This window comes from Gavia stellata, chromosome 12 (assembly GCF_030936135.1).
Source record: "Gavia stellata isolate bGavSte3 chromosome 12, bGavSte3.hap2, whole genome shotgun sequence".
Taxonomy (NCBI): domain Eukaryota; kingdom Metazoa; phylum Chordata; class Aves; order Gaviiformes; family Gaviidae; genus Gavia; species Gavia stellata.
The window spans coordinates 12,916,342-12,935,623 of NC_082605.1; the positions used below are offsets into that span (position 1 = coordinate 12,916,342).

General features: G+C 57.8%; 1 protein-coding gene across 1 annotated transcript in view; it reads left to right on the plus strand.

Annotated features, from left to right (window-relative positions):
- Positions 1-19,282, plus strand: part of PLXNA1 (plexin A1) — a 105,888-nt gene that overhangs the window by 58,241 nt on the left and 28,365 nt on the right. Inside the window, 11 exon segments of the mRNA XM_059823554.1 lie at positions 864-1,064; positions 10,357-10,453; positions 10,560-10,750; positions 14,366-14,517; positions 14,874-14,994; positions 15,315-15,451; positions 16,004-16,171; positions 17,049-17,142; positions 17,633-17,872; positions 18,052-18,195; positions 18,953-19,187. Coding sequence (XP_059679537.1) covers positions 864-1,064; positions 10,357-10,453; positions 10,560-10,750; positions 14,366-14,517; positions 14,874-14,994; positions 15,315-15,451; positions 16,004-16,171; positions 17,049-17,142; positions 17,633-17,872; positions 18,052-18,195; positions 18,953-19,187 — 1,780 coding nt within the window.

Genomic DNA, 19,282 nt, shown 5'->3' on the forward strand with positions numbered 1-19,282 from the left:
ATTTATTTTCACTCCCTCCTGCTCCCCTGTGCTTTGCACACAAGGCTCACCGGCTTCCCTGGAGCAGCTGGGAGCAGCTATTAAAAGCCGAGTGCTTTGCCCTCCCGATGGCTCCGTCCCCGGGGAGTGTGGGGGGCTGGCAGGGTGGTGCCGAGCGCTCTGCCCTTGCCTTCCTCCCCGACTTGGACTCACCGGCATCCCCTTGCCAGAGCCACTGTCTTCTGGGCAGCCTGCAGCCAGGCTGTTTGGGGTGATGCTGCTTCGAGCTGCCTGGGGATAGAAGCAGCAAAAGCAAAATTTGCTGCAGAGCAGGTTCTCTGCAACACTGCAGAAGCACATTTCAGTGTCAAATCGGGGAAAAGGCTTTTCTGTCCACTTGTGAAGGGAGAGGGATGGAGGCTGTAAGGGAGACAGGAGGGCTGAGGGGGTTGCCTGACAATGCACAGCCCAGTGGGCGTTAACTCTGAAACCTGTTGACTGCAATGATGGCATTAAAGCCCATCTCGTTACCAGTCATTTTGCCCAAATGTATGCTGCTGTCCCAGGGCCAGGTTGCAGGTCCCATAGCTGAATCCTCGCCCCACCTCTCCCGCCTGGATCAACCTGAGCTGTGGAAAACTCCCCACTGCCCTGCCACCAGATTCCTCTGTGCTGTCCTTTTCTGTCTTCAGGTCTTTGGTCAGAGCAGCCATGAGATGCTGGTTTGGGACTGGCTGCACATAAGGATTTACTCAAGCGTGTGCTCAGGGTGGTATTTTCACAGCACGTTACCCAGCCTGCCAGCCAAGGCGGGGGTCATGGGGGTGCTGGGGGAGGCTGTGTGGTGTTCCCCTCTCAGTGGCTGCCCCTTGTTTCCCTTGCAGGATTGCCCCCAGATCCTGCCCTCCACCCAGATCTACATCCCCGTGGGTGTGGTGAAACCCATCACCCTGACGGCCAAGAACCTGCCCCAGCCGCAGTCCGGCCAGCGCAACTACGAGTGCATCTTCCACATCCCTGGCAGCACCACCCGTGTCACCGCCCTGCGCTTCAACAGCACCAGCATCCAGTGCCAGAACACCTCGGTGAGTGTGCGGCTCGCCTCGACGCGGGCTTTGTTTGTGAGCTGTTTATTCCTGCCCTGCCCTGGGACCTTACCAGCTCATTGCACGGCCAGGTTTGCTTTCCCACAGGCAGGTTCTGGGAGCTTCTGTGCTTGTGGGGTGCGGAGTGTGCTCCCCCTGGCTTCCCCCAGGTGCACGGGGAGGCTGCTGCATGGGGTCGTTCTGGATAGGATCAGCACCAGAGTTGTCCTGGGGAAGCCGCCAGGCTTTAGGAGCACTTCCAAGGAAATTGGCTTTGGAAAGATGAAGAAAGTTGCCTGGGCTGGAGCCAGCTGGCTCAGACATGCCAGAGCCTTGCCTCCCCCTTCTTTCTGCGTCCTCTTGCTTCCCTCTGCTACCAAGCCATCCCACTTTACAGGCAGGATCAAGCTAACACCTTCTCCATGTCCTGCTGCGCACACTCTCCCCCGTTAGCAGCTGTGCCTGCCAGCCCCACGAGCGCTTCCCCTCCTCCCCTGCAGCCCCTGTCCGTCCCCGGCTCCAACCAGCAGCTACCTCATCCCCTGCCTGCCTGCCTGCCCTCCATCCCGGCCCTACTGGTGCATCGCTCCCTGCCTCTCTGGCCTTGCTCCCCACAGCCTTGCTGCTTAAGCTGTCTGCTGCAGGCAGCTCTGCCTGTCCTGCCCTCTCCAGTTGCCTTGTCCCTAAGTGAGAGGGTGTTTCACAGCCCCTTGGTAAACTGTGTGTGTGCCCCACGCTGCGTGGCAATCCCGTGCAGGGAGCACCAAGCCCACAAGCAAACCCACCCAGGGTGTTAATAGCCCCTCCCGGGAGCTGGCATTGCTCAGCTCCTCGGCTGTCTCATTGGGCTCTGCACCAACCTGCCCTCAACTGCGTGGAGCCGGCTCCTCCCTTCTCCCTCCCATTTAATCCTTTTAAAATTTATTTTCCATCACTTACACTGTGAAAGCTCATTTGCAGCCTAACACCAGCGCAGATCCCTGCTCCCCCATCCTCTAGTGGCATGAGTGACTTTTAGAGTCCATTGAAGATGAGCCCTGGCTCCTGTCCTCCTCCTGCACTCCCGGGGCTGTGGAGCCTTTGGGCAGGAGGAACATCCCGAGTTGCTGCCCCCTGCCCTGGGCAGCAGTGCCGGGGGGATGCCGTGCTGCCGGGGCTCTTTCTCCGTGACATGCAGTTTGCGAGGAGCAGAAATGCTCCCGGTCCCGAGTCCTGAGCTGCCGGCTGGAAACGTTGTCGGTGGGTCTGTGCTTGGTCTGGGGGCAAATGCCCGCAGCAGCACAAAGTGCAGGCTCCAGGGAGGCACAGGACCAGAGCGGTGCCTGCAGGGCTCTGCTGCAAGAAGCCATTAGCGAGGCGGCTTAAGCAAAGGTTTGTCTTGCTATGTGGAGCTGCCCCTGGACCCGGTCTCACCCGTTACCTGCACAGCTCAGTGTTAGTGCTATGAGGGGAATGTGATGGATGAGTGTGCGAAGAGGCATCACCATGGTGGGGGTCCCGTCGCTGGGGTCTTGTTGCTGCTGGTAGCCAAGCTTGGCTGCTCTGTCTCCATCGCAGCCACGTGGGACGTTTCTTGGGAGTCAGCCGAGCTGCCCTTGTCCTGACAGGAGGCCGGTTACACCAGGTACCTGCTTGGTCATCCAAGGGCTGTTCTGCAGTGCACCCATGCACGACCTCACTGCCGGAGCGCCTGCGGCTGGAAACGGGCTGGAGGAGCCACTGCCCTGTTGCAAAGGGTGGAATAAATGGGGTTTCTTTGTCCCGAAGAGAGAGCCGAGGCTGGGGGTTCCCCAGCCAGGTGCAGAGCTGTGTGAGCACCCTGGGAGCTGAAACTGCATCTGCCCGGGGCATGGGAAATCCTTGGGGAAGCAGATGTCAGCTTGTGGTCCTTCATCCCTTGTGGTCCCAGCTTTGCAGGGATGTCTTGTAAGCTCCTGCCCTTGCCTGGCTGGAGCCCCTTGCCCAGCCCAGCCCACCCTCCTGCCAGGTCTCCTCTACCTGCAGCTGACAGAGCCGGCAGCTTGCTCTGACACAATTCTTTAGCGTGCAGTTTGGCTTAGTTCATTTAAAAGCAGTTGGGATGGTGTGTGCTGCAGGATGCTGCCTACCGAGAAGTGCCACGGCTGCACAGTGTCAGGAGCAGCAGCCTGGTGGCTCCTGGTGGGGTGTCGAGGGAGAGGTGCTTGCACCAGTGTGGAGCTTTTACTTCATGGAGGTGGGGCTCAGAGGGGTTCTGAATCATTTGGACTCATTTCTCCCCAGTAAGCTCCCATTTGCAAGGCAGGAGAGAGAGGCGGAAGCAAAAAACACTGCCTGTGTTTTTTGAGGGGGGCTATGGCTGCCAGCACCAGTGTCACGAGCTGCATGGCCTCTGCAGCTCTTGTCCAAAGGAATGGAACAGCTTGAGGTGACCGACACCTTCTCCTGGGCTGACAGTGGTGGATGTTTGACCTGAAAATTGGCAGGGATGCTCTGAAAACAAAGTAAATCGTCCGGAGAAAGCATGGGAGGCATTGCAGGCTGCGCAGGCGGCAGCAGCTCCATGGGGCTGCGGTCTCAGGCAGGAGACTTGGCTTTCAGGAGCAGGGTGGCTTCACAGAAGGAAGAAGAGAGTTTTGGCTTGAAAGAAGCTGTCTTGCTTTCAGGGTCTGCTTGCCTGCTTTAACGTTTGAGGGCATTTAGCCAGGCTGCTTTATGGTGTGGGGGATTCAGATTCACACTTCTGTGATGCTTGTCTCCTCCCTGTCTTTTTTTGCAGTCCATCTGGCTGGTTGATAGCGCTTCAGGCTCCCGCGCAGTCACCCACCCATGACCCACCCGTCTCTTCTATCGCGATTTATTTTTTGGGTTAGGAGTTCAGGTCTTGCCTGGTGTGGAGGACACTGTGGTGAGTGGGGAAACAGGGAAAGGATGGCATCCTCCCAGCCAGCAACTGAGGAATGGATGTCCTAGCCTTGGGAAGGCATTTAAGTGCACTTTGTTTCCAGGAGTTCAATGGGATCTAAACAAGAGGTTAATTACTCTGCGGAATTAGGGATGCTTTCCTGAATCACGGGTGAATGGAAGGGATAATAACTCAAGCCTGCTTAAAACTCTTTGTCTTTTGTTTAGTTTTAGTGCTTGTCAAACTCCAATGACTTGTTAGCACTTTGAAGAAAGGACGTCTTGGTTAAATATTCAGCAGTCCATTCATTAAGGTTTGAGTGTCGACTATAAACATCATTTGAGACACCCAATAGATCTTCAGCAAACTGAAGGGAGACCAGGCTTGGTGTTCCCCATGCATCCCAGGGCAAAAAAGAAGCAGAAAAACCCCTTTTCTGCCTCGTCACTTTGGTCTCTTTGTGCTGTTGAAAAGGAAAGCAACCCTAAAGGTTTTCTGCATGCTTTGTAAAGAAGCGAAAAGAAAAGCCTAATTAAAATAAATTCTTTGCCAATAAACTATTTTTTTGTTAATTGGTTACTTCAAATCTTCTGGAGGCAGACACTTCCAGGCTTGCTTCTTGCAGTGGATGGAGAAGTGGTCACCTGTCTTAATGTGTGCAGGTAATGCCTGAATTTCATTTTCCAGGCATCCCTGCCTTTGCCCATTCTTTCCCATCTGCCATCCCTCAACGGGGTTCATCCTTCTGATTGCTGCAAAAAATAAACAGTTTTGCTGTTGGAAAGTACCACAGTCCCGAATCCGCACTACTGCTTGTAACACTAGACTTCACCCGATTTAGTTCTGTCCTTGGCACAGTGGCTACAGGTGTTTCTCACCACCAAGTGTTTGGTTTTTTCTCTCCAGAATGTTCCTCTTAAGACTGAAATAGCCCCAGAGCTGCTCTTTCCCTTTAAATGTAAAAATAGGAAGAACCCCTGATCTCCTTTCCATGAGCATTTGAGTTTGTTGTCTCAGCACTTTAAATTAAGCCTCACGCCTCAATTATTTCCCTTTCCTTTTAACCAAAGCCTCATGCGGGGAGGAGCAGCTGTGTCACCTCCCTGGCTCCCTTTTGGCTCCTTCCTCGCCGATCCCTCTGGCATGGGCAGCCCACCTTGCCCATGCGTTTCAGCTGTGGCTCTGGAGGTCACTCCCCTCCCGCCAGGCTTGGGTCGGAATTTTTGCCTAGGAGCCGTATGGAGCAGCTTATCCCTGTCAGAAAATGATACGGATGCAGAGCAAGCTGGGCTTATGGGGTCGGCGTGTGAGTGGTACCCAGCGCTGCAGAGCTGCGGATGCTGAGACCAGGATGCCCAGCCCCAGCCATGGATGCTGGGAAGGCAGGCAAAACCTATTAGATTTACTCTTTCTGTGTATTTTTGTACCATGGTGGAGCCTGGGTGTTGCTCTGATGTGTTCCCAGGGTCTTGGGTTCGTGCTTACAACCTGCTGATTTTCGTGCAGGAGGAATCCAGGTGAAGCAGCTTGCATGTGATGGAGGGGAAAGGAGATTTATGTGAAAAGAGCAAAAGGAGATCCAGAATCAGAGGCCAAGCGTTACTGTCAAGTTGTGCTGTTGTGTGGATGATGGTATTTTACTAGGCCTAGGGTGTATTTATAGAGGAACATAAATCATACACACATGCCCTGTTCTGAGCGCTGCACACCTCCAGTATATGTGTCTCTAATTAACCAGCCATGGAGAGGGAAACAGGATTGAAGCCCACAACCCCAGCACCGTTCGCCAACAAAGCCGTGCTCTCTGTCCTAGCGGTGCCTACATTTATCTTTCCTGCAGCAGTGTTTAAAGTGAAAAGGGAGTATCAGGAGAGTTTGATAGGATCCAATTAAATTCTAGCAGATAAAATAATGATGAATTGCAGTTGAGCCCTGGCGAGACGCGATGTACATTACTGCTGTCCCCGTAGTGCGGGGAAGGAGTTGAGGTCATCAACTACAGAAAAATAGGACACAGCTGCAGCCCAAGCGCTCCTCCAGAAATGCAGCCCAGGGGGATGGTGCATGTGAGAGGGAGGGGGCTTGCAAGGGAAATTTGGATGTGTGGATTTGCTCACAGTGGGCAGAGGAGCAGCCCTTCCGCTGCCTTCCTTGGAGAGCGGGGTCCCTGCCTTCCTTCCCAGGCTGGGTTGTGTGGGTTGTGGCTGGAGTGGGATGGTTGTGGCAAGGGGTGAGATGGCTGTGGGGCCGCCCTGCCTCGTCTGGGCTGGGAAGGACTGGTGCCTTTGGCTGGTTGCTGTGGCACTTGCAGGAGTATCCAGAAGTGCATCTCAGTGAGGTCCACCCCCAGATTTGGGGTGCCCCCTCACTGGCTGCGGCTCTGTTCCCTGGGAGTGCAGCTCCCTGGAGGCACTTCCTCCGGAGTGCTGAATCCCTCACCCCAAGGGGAGCTGGGCGGCTCTCGGTGCCCATCGCTGTGGGTGGGCAGGCGAGCAGAGGGCTTGCTAGAACCAAATGTAAGACCTTCAGGGGAGGGGCGCCTGCAGCCCTTGCAGCATGCCGGGCCGGTGGGCATCGCCCACGGTGGGATGGGGCGGGTGTGAAAATCAGAGCTGTGAGAAGCACCGGAGGTTGTCAGCTGTTACTTGGGTAGATGCCTGGGATCAGTTTTGCGTGAAGAGCCTTGAGAAAGGCTTGGCAAGGAGTCCTCTTACCTGAACCGCATCCCTGCAGAAGGAGACCTTGCTGGGAATAGCTGTATCCAGGTTGGTGGGGCTGGCACGTCCGCTGTCAGCCCTTCTATGCTCACCTTGTAGGCTCTTCCAGACGGAGAGGCTGGCTGGGTTAGGTAAGGAGCCAAGACGCTCACGTCTCCGTTGCTGACTCACTCGATGACATGTTTTCTCCCATCCCCGTCTGCGGGCCGTACTGCGAGAGCACGCTTCTCTCCTCTGGGGGCCATTGGTTTGTTCTCGGGGCTGTGCCTGTCATTTTTTGGTCCCAGAGCAAACATTCCTTTCCCATAACTTGTCCTTGCAGCAGCTGCCGTGCCGCATCATCCTTTGGCACAGCTGGGGGGTCCCACTTGTAGAGTGAAAGGTGGTCTCCTAGCAGAGCTGCCTGGGTAGGTGCATCGCCCCGCTCACACCCACCCTGGCCTCCTTCTCTTATCCCGCGGCTCATCCCAGATCACTGCCAGCTGCAGCAATTGATTAACCGGGAAGTTAATAACAGTTAAGCATTTAATGGATGTTTAGCACTGTGTTAGCCAGAAGCAGGGAGGAGCCAGTGTGATGGGACGTGCTGGCTGCCCTTGAGCTCTTGTCTGGATCCCGTGGGACGTACAGACTTGTAAGCACCCCCCGGCCTGATCCGCACCAGTTGTGGGGCCTTCAGGGCCGGAAAGTGGCTGCCGCTTTGCTCAGCTGCTGTGGCCGGGCTCTGCCCATGGATGGAGAGGGCACCTTCCTGCCTGTGTTATGGCAAGAGCAGCTGGAGGGAGGTCTTTTGAAAATATCCTTCAAAAGAAGACATGCGTTGGAAATTAGAGAGGGATCTGGTGGATCTTGGTGTCCCAGGAGGCTGAGCCCTGAGCCTCCGCAGCCGCAGCTCCTGCCCGCACACAGCTGAGCCGCTGCTCCAGCTCCGGCTTCCTACAGAGACCAGTAATGGCATCCAAGCCGCCGGCCCGCTGCCCGTCTCTGCAGGGCAGGTGAGACCCTGCCGATCGGCACGCAGATGCCGAGGGCGCGTTTTTCATTGTTATCTGCGTTGCCTTAGTGATCCCACACCGCGAACGCCAGCCAGGACCGCAACTCCTGCTCCTGCCTGCCACTTCCCTCCGCACAGCCCTGTGCTCCCGGCTGCTGAAGCAGCGACCCACCATCCGATCCAGCTCCACGCCGTGACAAATTCAGCGTCATCAGCACGGTGGCTTGGAGGGGGAGCCCTGTCCTTTCCCAGAGGGATGCCGTCATTGTGCGTGTGCTGTCTTGGGGCTGGTGCATGAAGAGTTAATACTCTCCCTCCCTCTCCCCCTATTCTTCTTCCTCCAACCCACCTCCCAGAAGAACTAATTTCCAAAAGCAGCCGGGGCAGAGAGATGCAAATAAGTGTTTTGGACAGCTGCAGGCTGGATGCCTTCCCGAGATGCCAGGGCCCCAAATGAGACATGTCAGAGTACAAATTGAAAATGCCAATTTCACTTACTCTGCCACGTGGCTCGTCACAGCTAAATTCTGCTCCAGCGCGCCGCCGCCCTCCCCAGCACGTGCTCCCTCCTGCTGCCAGGGGATGGTCTCTGCTCGCTGCTGCGGGTCTGCCCAGCTCCTCATCATGGTCCTGTTGGGGATGTCCTTGGGTGGGAAGGTGAACAGATCTGGACTCCCAGCCCGGTTCCGGCTCCATCTTCCCAGGCCTGGTGATAGGGATGTTGCTGAGAGGCTCTGATTGTAGATGGTGTGTGGTGGAGATGTGGCTGAAGGCCCTCTGAGCAAAGACTGTGAGAGGTGCCGTGTCTGAGAGGCTGCGTGGTGGGGGGTGATGGGGCTCGTCCTGTAAAGGGGTGGTGGTGGTGGAACTGTTGGGTGCTCAAGAAGGGGTTGAGTTTGCAGTTGGGTGCCTCATGCCTTACAACTGCTGCATACGGTTGATCATCATCAGCCTTAGTCCCCAGGGAGGGCTGCGTTTTGGGGTCTTCCAGCCTATGTATGGGTGGGGTGGCCCCTGGACATAGGACCACTAGCCAAAAGCTGTGGACGCGTAACCGAGGACCAGGCTTGGTCTCTCATTTGCACCTTATAGGGTCAAGGGAGGGGTGCATTGCTGTAGCCATGTCTCACATCAGCCATGTGCCCCATTTTGGTGCCGTGTCTGATGCTGGACTGTGACTGGTGATGCTGCCTGGTTGGGAGGGACTCGGCACGGGAGGGACCAGCTTTGACGGTGAGGTTAGAAGGACCCAACATCTCTTGCTTCCTGCAGCCGCCTGGGCATGCTGGCTTCTGTCATGGGCCATGTCCCTGCCTCCTGTGCAGGGGGTCGAGCAGAGCAGACCCACTGGAGTGGTCCCTGGCGCTGGCAGGGACAAATGTGCTCTGTGGGGCAGCAGCTGGGGCAGTGCTGGAGGAGATGCTGAGGCCAACTCCTCCAGGTATGGCACCAGGGCTGTGAAAGTTGATGCTCGGGCTGGCTGGAGGTGGTGGCAGGGCTATGGCAAGCCCGTGGCCGGGTGAGCCGCTGCTGGCGCGTCCTCCACTCCCTAACAAACTCCAGCAACCCATGAATCATTCATTTAATCTCTCCTGACACGCCTGTCATTTTCTCGGGCGAGGAGCGGGGAATCTCTTGCCGAAGGAGGTCATTAGCTGTCAGGGACGGTTCCGACTGCCTTCCTGCCTCTGTATCGATTAAACCTCTCCGTCTGCGTGCAGGGGCTGTGAGGGGAATATTGATGGGGCTGCTGGGACTGGGGTTTGGGTTTTGAGGCAGGGGAGAGGGCTTTGGGTGGGGAGGAAGCACTGGCCAGGCTGGAAGGAGCAAAGGAGGTGGGTACATCTGGACAGCAGTGGGTGCTGGGGCCTGAGTCTAGGCATGCAGCAGGTCCCCTGGAACTGGGGGCCAGGATCTCCCAGTGTCACATCCCTGCATGGGAGCTCCGGGGATCGGGGTGGTGATGCTGGTCCTGGGGCCGGGGTACAGCCAATGGCCAAGCACAGCATGGGGCTGGGGGTGCAGTGTAGAGGTGGCGTGTGGAGGGGAGGGATGCTCTCCCAAGAGCTTTCTGAGGGTTGGCATGGCATCAGGCTGGCGCCTGGCTCTGTCCCATCCATGGCCGCATGGCCACAGCTTCGTGTCATTGTGTTATGCGTGATGGGACTGGAGGGGACTGTGGTGACATCCTCCTGCCGGGTGTCGGGAGCGGCTCTACAGTATCCGCTCCTGCCATGTGCCCAGCCTGTCCTCCCTGAGCTTCACTAGTGACAAGCGTGATCCCAAATATCTGACTGAGCATCTCTGGAGTGGGGAGGACATGGGGGAGGGCTCGGGTGCTTGGCGGGGAGCGGTACGTGTGTGCTGCAGAAACACCATCTGTTTCCTCCTCTCCCAGCAGCAGCAGCTTCAGACCTTTGTGTTAATGGGTTTTGGGTCTATTTAGAAACCCTCTATTTTGCTTATTTATCTTTTTTTTGCCAGTCCAGCCTACTGGTTTGCATGTGCTGTGTCCAATGCTTTGATCAGTGGCTGATAGACCTGCGTGTTCCCAGCCAGTGAGTCCGAAGCAGGCCCCCGTCCCTCTCCTCTGGGTTGATGGGAGACATCCACATAAGGGGGTTGTACGCCTCTCTGTGCCCCTCGTCGGGGCTTCATCGATTAATGGGATCTGCCTCCTTCTGTCCCCTCCTGCAGTATTTCTATGAAGGGAACGACATCAGCGACCTGCCGGTCAACTTGTCCGTGGTCTGGAATGGGAACTTCGTCATCGATAACCCCCAGAACATCCAGGGTGAGTGAGGGATGGGACGGGGATGGGAAAGCATCCTGATGCCCCAAATCCTGTGCCTGCAGGCTGGGGGACCATGCTGACCCCTGCACTCCTCCTGCCATTGCAGCCCACCTGTACAAGTGCTCGGCCCTGCGGGAGAGCTGCGGTCTGTGCCTCAAGGCCGACCCGCGCTTCGAGTGTGGCTGGTGCGTGTCAGAGAGGCGCTGCTCGCTGCGGCAGCACTGCCTGGCCTACGAGAGCAGCTGGATGCATGCCAGCAGCGGCAACAGCCGCTGCACCGACCCCAAGATCACCAAGGTACGTGGGGATGGATGGGCGGTGATGTCCCGTGCCGGGGGACTGGGATGGGAGATGAAAGATGGGGATGGAGATGGGGACGGTGATGAGGATGGGGGTCTCCGGTGGCACCTCACAGCAGCCAAATCTACTCGGTGTTTAGGACTGAGCATCTCTTGTCGCCACTTTCATTTCCAAGGCCAAAATTCTCTCTCTACCACCCCTGTGCACTGGGCTTTCTGGCCTGTCTCTGAGATTCCCACTGCTCCTCCTGTGCATGGCTGGAGGATCCTGGGAATGCTGCAGCTCTGCGTTGCTCCTCCTCTTGTCACCATGCATGCCGGTAGTTCATCATTCCCCTTCCCTGACAGCTTTTATGACCTTCGTTGAATAAGATTGTGTATATTAATGTTCACATGCCTGTCGGGCCAGGCTCCAAGTGCACAAGGAGGGACTGACTGGTGGGTGTTTCTGCTGGATACCTTCTGTTTACCCGCTGCTGGCCAGGCCTCGCTGGTGTTAATTACCGGAGTCTTAGCACAGGATCTGATCTGTTTGGGTTTCAGTGTCTTATCTGATGGAAGCTGGAAATGAGAGTCGCGCCTTCCCCAGCACCGCCTGCCTCTCGCAGGGTACCGGTGCTGCGGTGTGCAGGGTGGCAGCCGCACGGGGAGAGGGGGGTGTCCTCTCCCCCTGGAACGTCCCTGCTTGCAAAGAGCCCTGGCTGCAGAGAGTTGCCTGGGGCTGGCGGAGTGCTGGCAGGAGGACGGGGTCCATTCCCTGAGGGAGCAGGGTCAAACCCCAGAGCATGCATCCCTATGAGGAGGTCCACTGTTGTGTGTGGGGCTGCAGGGCTCCCCGTCCCTGATGGTTTTCCACCATGCTCAGGTTGAACTTCCCAAAGCTGGACCCCTGGGAATGGTGGGAGTGGAGACTGGTGGCCGGGTCATGCCCGGAGTGGCCTTGCTGAAGGCTCTGCCCTGTCCTCCTGTGCTCGTGTGGCCGGGGCTGCAGGCATCCACATGCACACTGCTCACAGCAGCTTCCCAGCTGCTGATGGTGTCCAGCCTCGGTAGCAGCTCTTCTGCCCTGAATCGTTATGAAGTTTTGCAGCAGTTGCAGGTGCAGCAGAAACAGGTGTGTTAGCAGGTGGGCTTGACCTTGGTGCCACTCTGCGTTAGTGCCCCGGGAGCTGGTGGTCGGTGTGGATGTGCGTAGCTGTTGGTATGATGCTCGTCTGGTAGCCTGCCTGTTGCCTGCTGCTTCCCACAACCCCTCTCCTGCACCTTGGGCTGTGCGCAGGCTTGGAAATCGTCCAGAGAGCAGCCTGGTGTGGAGGGAGCAGTGTGGAGTGGTGGGGGAAAAGAGGAGTCTCCTACAGTGATTTTGGGGGGACCTGGAGCCTTCTTCCAACCCAGCCGGCCAGGTGCAGCCATCTTCACAGTTGGTGGGGCTTGGCTGGGAGATGACCATGGGTGAAGAATCACTCACCTATCACTCAGTGGTAGGGACAAGCCCCCTCCAAACCTCTGTGGGGTTCTGCCCGGTGCTGGCTGTGACCCTCAGAGCAATATCCCTTCCGCTGGGAACCCCTTGCCCTCAGCACCTTCTGGCCCTACTGTGGCCACCGGAGCTGGGAGTGAGCCCGCTGCTTGCACCCACCAGAGCCGTTTGTTGATGTAAAAGGACCCTGTGAAACCAATTAGCAAAAGAGCATCCATGTTTGTTGGGGCCGGGGGTTCAGAGGTGGAGGGGGTGAGCGGGAGGCTCGGGGCAGCCCCCACTCTCCTGGCCAGCTCCCTCCTCCCATGCGCCGTGTTTAGCAGTGACCTCTCCGTGCTGGGCAGCCAGTGATACAATTTCATTCCCGGGCTCATTTCTCCCCGAATGCCTGGCCCTTGTCAGCTTTGCCGCGGAGGAGGAGGAATGTAACGCACCAGAGCAGCTTTTAACACTCATTTAGAAACATCAAACAAGCAGCCGCTTCTTGCCAGCCGCCCCAGCGGAGCTCGATTTAGGGGGAAGACCCAACCTGATGCTGGCTGCAGCTGCTGTAATGAGCTCGGATCCCGGACTTGGGCAGAGGCTGAGCTGGGTTTAGGAAAACGGTGGTTCCCCCGCAGCCCCAGAGGGGTTTGTTGCTGTGTAAATTGTGAGCTGTGGCTGCCTCGGCGGGAGCTGGAGCCCCGGGTGCTGGTCCCAGCTCTGCCGCTGGCCTGGGACTCATCCTGCACGCTGCCTGTGCATGGCGGGGACCGGCTGCCCCTGTTTGAGCGTGCTGAAGGTGATGAGCCTGGTGCGAATCTGGAGGATGGTGGTTAACACCAGAAAGGAGACGGCTGCAGGTGGGGCCCTGCAGAAACGGTCCCCAGCTCTACGTGGTCCATCAGGGCTGGGGATGTGGACAGTGTCCACTGCTGCATGTGCCCCATCCTCTGCTCGTCCACCTTTCCTCGCTGCGGGGCTGATGTCCAGGAGTGAGCCCTGTGTGAGGAGGAGGAGGAAAAGGAGGAGGATGCGGCTCCAGCTGGCTCAGGGCCCCGGATTGCAGCCGCCCAGATTTGCCAGGAATGCAAAGACCTCGCACGTGTTTGGTCACAGCGTGAGCATGGCTGTAGCGTGAGCCTGTCTAGGCACTGGGCTTAGCGCTGGCAGAGATGCCTCCCGGTGCTAGAGGGGATCTCTGCCAGTGCTGCAGGAGCACGAGCACAGGAAGGCATCACCTGCAATAAAATGGTCCCTTTTCCTCGATCAGAACGCACGTTCCTCCTAGACCAACCCAGCCGGTATGACTTCTCCCTCGCCTGCTGCTTGCGGCTGCCTTTTCCCCTGCTCTGTCTTGGTGTCACCGGGGACCCAGCCCCGTCCCCAGTCCCCGCCAGTGCGTGCAGCCCTGCCATTCATCCCAGTTAGCGCTACAGGAGGGCGCTGGGCCCCCGGGGCCGGCGAGTGCTGATACAAAACTGTAATTGCCTGGCTGGAGGCAGCAGTGGGCCCGCGCCTCCGTTCATCCCTCATCCCGCTGCCGTCTGTCAGGCCACACCTGCCTGCTTTATTGGGCATCATCCTGGTAAATGAGGCATGGCGCTGGGGTGAGGTCCCCTGCCTTCCCAGCTGGCCTCAGCGCAGGGTTTGCCGGCAGAGAGAAACCCTTCTCTCCCCTGCCTGCTGTGCACAAGGACCTGGTGGAGATGCTTTCTCCTTTGAGGACATCTTGGATGTGGGGACCTCATCTCTGGGGACGTGGGCCCTGGTCAAAAGCCAGGCAGATCCATGTGCTTCCTCGCTGTCTCGGCTGGAGCCGTGGCTGACACCGCCCTGTCTCCTTCCCACCTGTGTCCTTGTCACCTGTGAGGTGGTTCCGTCTGCAGCGGGGTGTCCAAATCCCAACCCTGCTCGGACACATCTGGTATCTCCTGGCTTGTTCCTGGGAGGATTTGTGGACATGGCTGTCATTCAGGAGGTCTTTCCCACTCTGCGTGCTCCTTGCAGATGCGTTGGCATTTATCAGAACCCATTTGCTCCTCACTGCTCGTGGGGGAGTAACACACATCTTGTGGCTGCCTGGGCTGCAGCCTGAGCAAGGTGTCCCTGCGGCTCTGCTCCCTCAGCTGACGGGGCCATGCTTTCTCCTAGCTGTCACCCGAGACCGGCCCCAGGCAAGGAGGGACCCGTCTGACCATCACCGGCGAGAACCTGGGCCTGAAGTTTGAAGATGTTCGCTGGGGCGTTCGAGTCGGCAAAGTGATGTGCATCCCCATTGAGAGCGAGTACATCAGCGCTGAGCAGTAAGTGCCTGGCGAGTGGTGGGCAGGCTCCAAGTCACTTCGGTACATGGGGGTCAGGGTGCTTATGCTCAGATGCTGCCCATGGCTGCAGAAGACATGGGGCTGACTGGGCCGGACTGGGAGAGAAGTACCTGCTGGTTGTAATCACTCTGGAAGGAGCTCAGAGGCTTTGGGGAGCTCCCCGCAGGGCTGGCAGTGCCAACAGCCACCGCCTTGGTTTCTCATGAACCCTGCTGGCACCTGGGACCTTTCCTTGGTGCCAGATCTGCCCCTTTCTGAAACTGGTCCATCCTCACCATGACTCGGGTTGCATCTCGGTGCCAGGGCACTGAGGGCTCCTTCCCCATATCCCTTAGGATCGTGTGTGAAATTGGAGATGCCAGCCCGAGCAAGGTCCACGAGGCGCGGGTAGAAGTGTGCATCCGCGACTGCTCGCCCAGTTACCGGGCCACATCCCCCAAGAGCTTCACCTTTGTGGTAAGCCCCGTGCCGGGTTACAGGGCTGGTCCTGGGTGGTTTGGGGTGGGTTTCCAGGTGAGTTAGAAAGCTGGCTGTCGTTACTCCCCGGGAGAGGCGGGGATGCTCTGGGCAAGCGTTGGGTCGTGCTGGTTGAATTTCTCCAAGGCTGCCACTGCTCTGCCTCCCTGTGGTCCTGCTGGCACTGCCAGCCCTCAGCGCCGCGTCCCACCGCTGTCCCATGGGTCCCTCTCCTCTGCGGTCCTGCTCGGGGCTGCTTGGGGACGTAGGTTTCGGTCCCCAGCCTGTCCAACACCAGGGATGCTCTTTTCCTTTGGCAGACACCCACTTTCTCCCGCGTGGTCCCAGCCCGGGGCCCTCTCTCTGGCGGCACCTGGATCGCCATCGAAGGCAGCCACCTCAACGCCGGCAGCAACGTCTCTGTGACCATTGGGGGACGGCCCTGCACTTTTTCATGGTGAGGGGCACAGAGGGTGGCGGAGGATGGGTAACGGGCACCTCCAGAGGTGGCGGGACCTCCAGATAGAGCAGCGGCTGGGAGCCTGTGCTAGGGAGCCAGGAGGGACCCCAAGAACCAAACCCTGCGGTGGCCGGAGGCATCTCCCCCTGAAACCTCTGTGTGTCAGAGGCTGCAGGAAGAGCCCGAAGAACGGGGATTTTTCTCTAAAAGCACAAAGCCCTGAGGCATGAAGTGGATAATTTTTAGATTAGGGATGATAATGGAGCGGCTCTTTAAATATTTTCCTGCGGTAATTACTGGTTATCAGCCCTAATCGCTGCTGTTTGCAGCAGCCGCGCGATGGGAACGCTCAGGAGCGGCTCAGCCTTTCCCGGCTCTTTTGTTTCATTTCTTGGGGTTTTTTTCTTTTTTTCCTCCTTTCTCTCTTCCCCTCCCTGGCAGTTTCAGAAGGGGCGAGGGGCAGGGAGCTCACGGGCAGCATTGGCCGCTGCCGGCCGCCCTCACCTCCCTCCTGCCCGGGCTCTGATGGGTTGTGCGTTTCTGCCCCAGGAGAAGCGCCCGTGAGATCCGGTGCAGGACCCCCCCAGGGCACACCCCCGGCGGTTCCCCCATCCTCATCAACATCAACCGGGCAGAGCTGAGCAACCCGGAGGTGAAGTATAACTACACGGAGGACCCCACCATCCAGAAGATTGATCCTGAGTGGAGCATCAACAGGTGATTTGAGGGGTGCCCGCAGGGAGCTTGTGGGATGTAAGGGGGGGCTGTTTTCCCACCCCTCCTAATGGGTACATCCCAGTACTGCTGCAATAGCCTCCGGGCTGTGCTCCAGAGATGTGGCGAGAGGAGCGTGAGCAATGCCTTGGCACCAGGGCCCTGATAACTCCTGGCCTGCAGTGCTCAGCCTGGCAGGGGGCAAGAGCAGAGAGTGCTTTGGATCTGCTTAATTTCAGCTTGACATTTGGCAGCAGTGAATAAAATTAAAATATTTCCCATCGGGGGATTTTTTGAAATGTTTACGTATTTTTCTAAAAGGTTTGAATTGGCTGGAGAGGAGGCAAAGGAATCCATTAAGCGCTAGTGCCAAGGGAAACCTTCCCCAGCGTATTGATGAGGAGTGAGGTCCCCAGGGGCATGGCCGAGCTCTCCAGGACCACGGGGCTTTTAACACCAAGCCGTGGAGAAAACCCGGCAGGGCTCAGCCTGCCCTGCCACCTGCTGCCTGCGTGGTGGAGAAGGGGGTGGCAGAGAGGACCTCCTCCTTCTCAGGATGCTTTCCCATCATGGACACTTGGTCTCGTTTAGCTTGGGAGCTGCCTTCAGACCCCAAACCTGGACGCAGGGTGGGTTGTTAATTAGCAGGTTTTATATCTCTAGCTGGCCCTTGGGTCAGCTGAGATGATTTGGTGGTGGTGAATGCCAGATCCTGCTGGCTCTGGTGACACCTAGGTGGGATAAGAGGTCTCCGGGGCATTGTGGTTCACACGGGCTGGGGCAGATAGGTGTCTGGCTGGTGAGGATGGGTGCTTCCCTCCCAGAATTGGGGACCCAGTGCCAAGCTGCCTTTCCTAACCCATCGTCTCCATGTCTTTAGTGGTGGGACGCTGCTGACTGTGACCGGCACCAACCTGGCCACCATCAAAGAGCCCAGGATCCGGGCCAAGTACTGCAGCTCTGAAAGGGAGAATGTAAGTGGTGCTGGCTGGGGCTGGGGGCAGAGCACAAGGAAGAGGGATGCTGTCCCTCTGCAACGCAGGACAGAAGGTGCATCCCTTGCCCATCAGGTGTGATGGCGTAGAAGGGCTGTGGTCCAGGGGCTGCCACCCAAAGAGAGGCACCGATCTCCCTGCAGAGCCTCCGGCCAGGTGCTGCTGGGAGAGGGTTGAGATCTGAGTGTGCAAAACTGATGGGAGGTTTGTGGGATGTCTGCAGGATAGTGACAGAAAGAGCCCATCCCCAGCAAGCTCCCACCTGCCACCGCTTGCACATCCATTGCAGACAGGAGTCTCTCTCTGCCCTGGGGTGGGATGTGGCACCTGTTGCTGTAACAGCACAGGACAGGAGATCCCAAGTCTAAACCCTGTGTCCAGAGCTGCTGCTTGCAGGAGGTCCTTGTGGGGTCCGATCCTGATCTCCCTATTGGGAGCCGGGTCTGACCTCGGTCCACACCTCCTGCAGAACTGCACTGTCTACAACGACACCACCATGGTGTGCTATGCACCCTCCATTGACAACCCGGTGAGGAGCCCTCCAGAGGTCGGCGACCGCCCGGATGAGATTGGCTTCGTCATGGATAACGTCCAGGCCCTGCTGATCATCAACACCACCAACTTTGTCTACTACCCGGACCCTGTCTTCGAGCCGCTCAGCCCCACGGGGATGCTGGAGCTGAAGCCCAGCTCTCCCCTCATCCTCAAGGTAAGGCAGCGTGCACCCAGGGGCAGAGGGGTAGGGATGTGTCCCTCCATGGAGGTGGCTTTTTGTCTTTCCTGGGGCAAAGTCCTGCACTGTGAGAGCGTGAATTTGATTTATGTTGGGTTTTTTAAGCATTCCTCATTGCATGACAACTGACAATCATGTTCCCTGTTCCCTCAAAGGGCAGGAACCTGCTCCCGCCTGCTGCGGGTAACTCCCGCCTGAACTACACGGTGCTGATCGGAGATACTCCCTGCACGCTGACCGTCTCTGAGACCCAGCTCCTCTGCGAGTCCCCCAACCTCACTGGCCAGCACAAAGTCACGGTAAGGGCTGACACCAGTGCCTTTGCTTCTCATGTCCCGTGTGTCACACAGTTTCAGTCTTTATCCTGGCACCAGCCCCGCTGTGTGCTTGTCATTGGATGAGGACTGGATAGTCAGTGCATGTGCGGGAGCATCCTCAGGAGCCGACTTCCCGCTCCCTGGGCATCACTCTCCCTAATTACATGTTTGGTAGGACCAAATACTTTGTCTCCTCCGTGGCACGCTCAGCTGGGCATTCCTGCACCCTGGGTGGCCCTGGCTGGCCCTGCCAACAACCTCCCTTCCCCGCTGGGTGCCAAGGCACAGCCTGTGCCAAGGCGGGGAGGGGTTCCCATCCCTTCCCCCCAGTGCTGGCTCACACTGTAAGGAAGGCTTCTTTGTTTGTGGGGTTGTAGCGCAGTGGTGCTTGCGCTCCAGGACCCTGCCAGGTTGAAAGGGACCCGGCGTGGTCCCCCCCCAGGCTCCCCACCCGTAGGGGAACTTGTTTCACATCCCATCTGTTACTGTAATGTTGTCTGAATGCGACATCAAACTCTCTGCCTGCTCCGCGTGCACTGGCAGCATGTGTCCTGCATCCCATTACAGCGTGCCGTGCTGCTCCAGACCAGCTCCTGCCACCCTAGTGTTTTTCCGCATCCTTCTTCCCCTGGGCTGGGAGTCATCGGCCGGTTCCCAGCACAGTAGGCATGGTGGGGAGGGCTGCCCTGGGTGCATGCCCGCTGACACCAGGTCCATTTTTTCTCCCAACATGGTGTAGATCAAGGCTGGAGGGTTTGAGTTCTCCCCGGGAACGCTGCAGATCTACTCAGACAGCTTGCTCACCCTGCCCGCCATCATCGGGATCGGCGGCGGGGGCGGTCTGCTCCTCCTCATCATCATCATCGTCCTCATCGCCTACAAGCGCAAGTCTCGGGATGCCGACCGGACCCTGAAACGCCTCCAGCTGCAGATGGACAACCTGGAGTCCCGGGTGGCCCTGGAGTGCAAAGAGGGTGAGGGATCCCTGTGCTGTTAACGTGTGGGGGTCTTGGAGAGTCTCATACCATCCTGAGGCTTGGCGTGCTCCCACCCTTTCCCTGCTACCTTC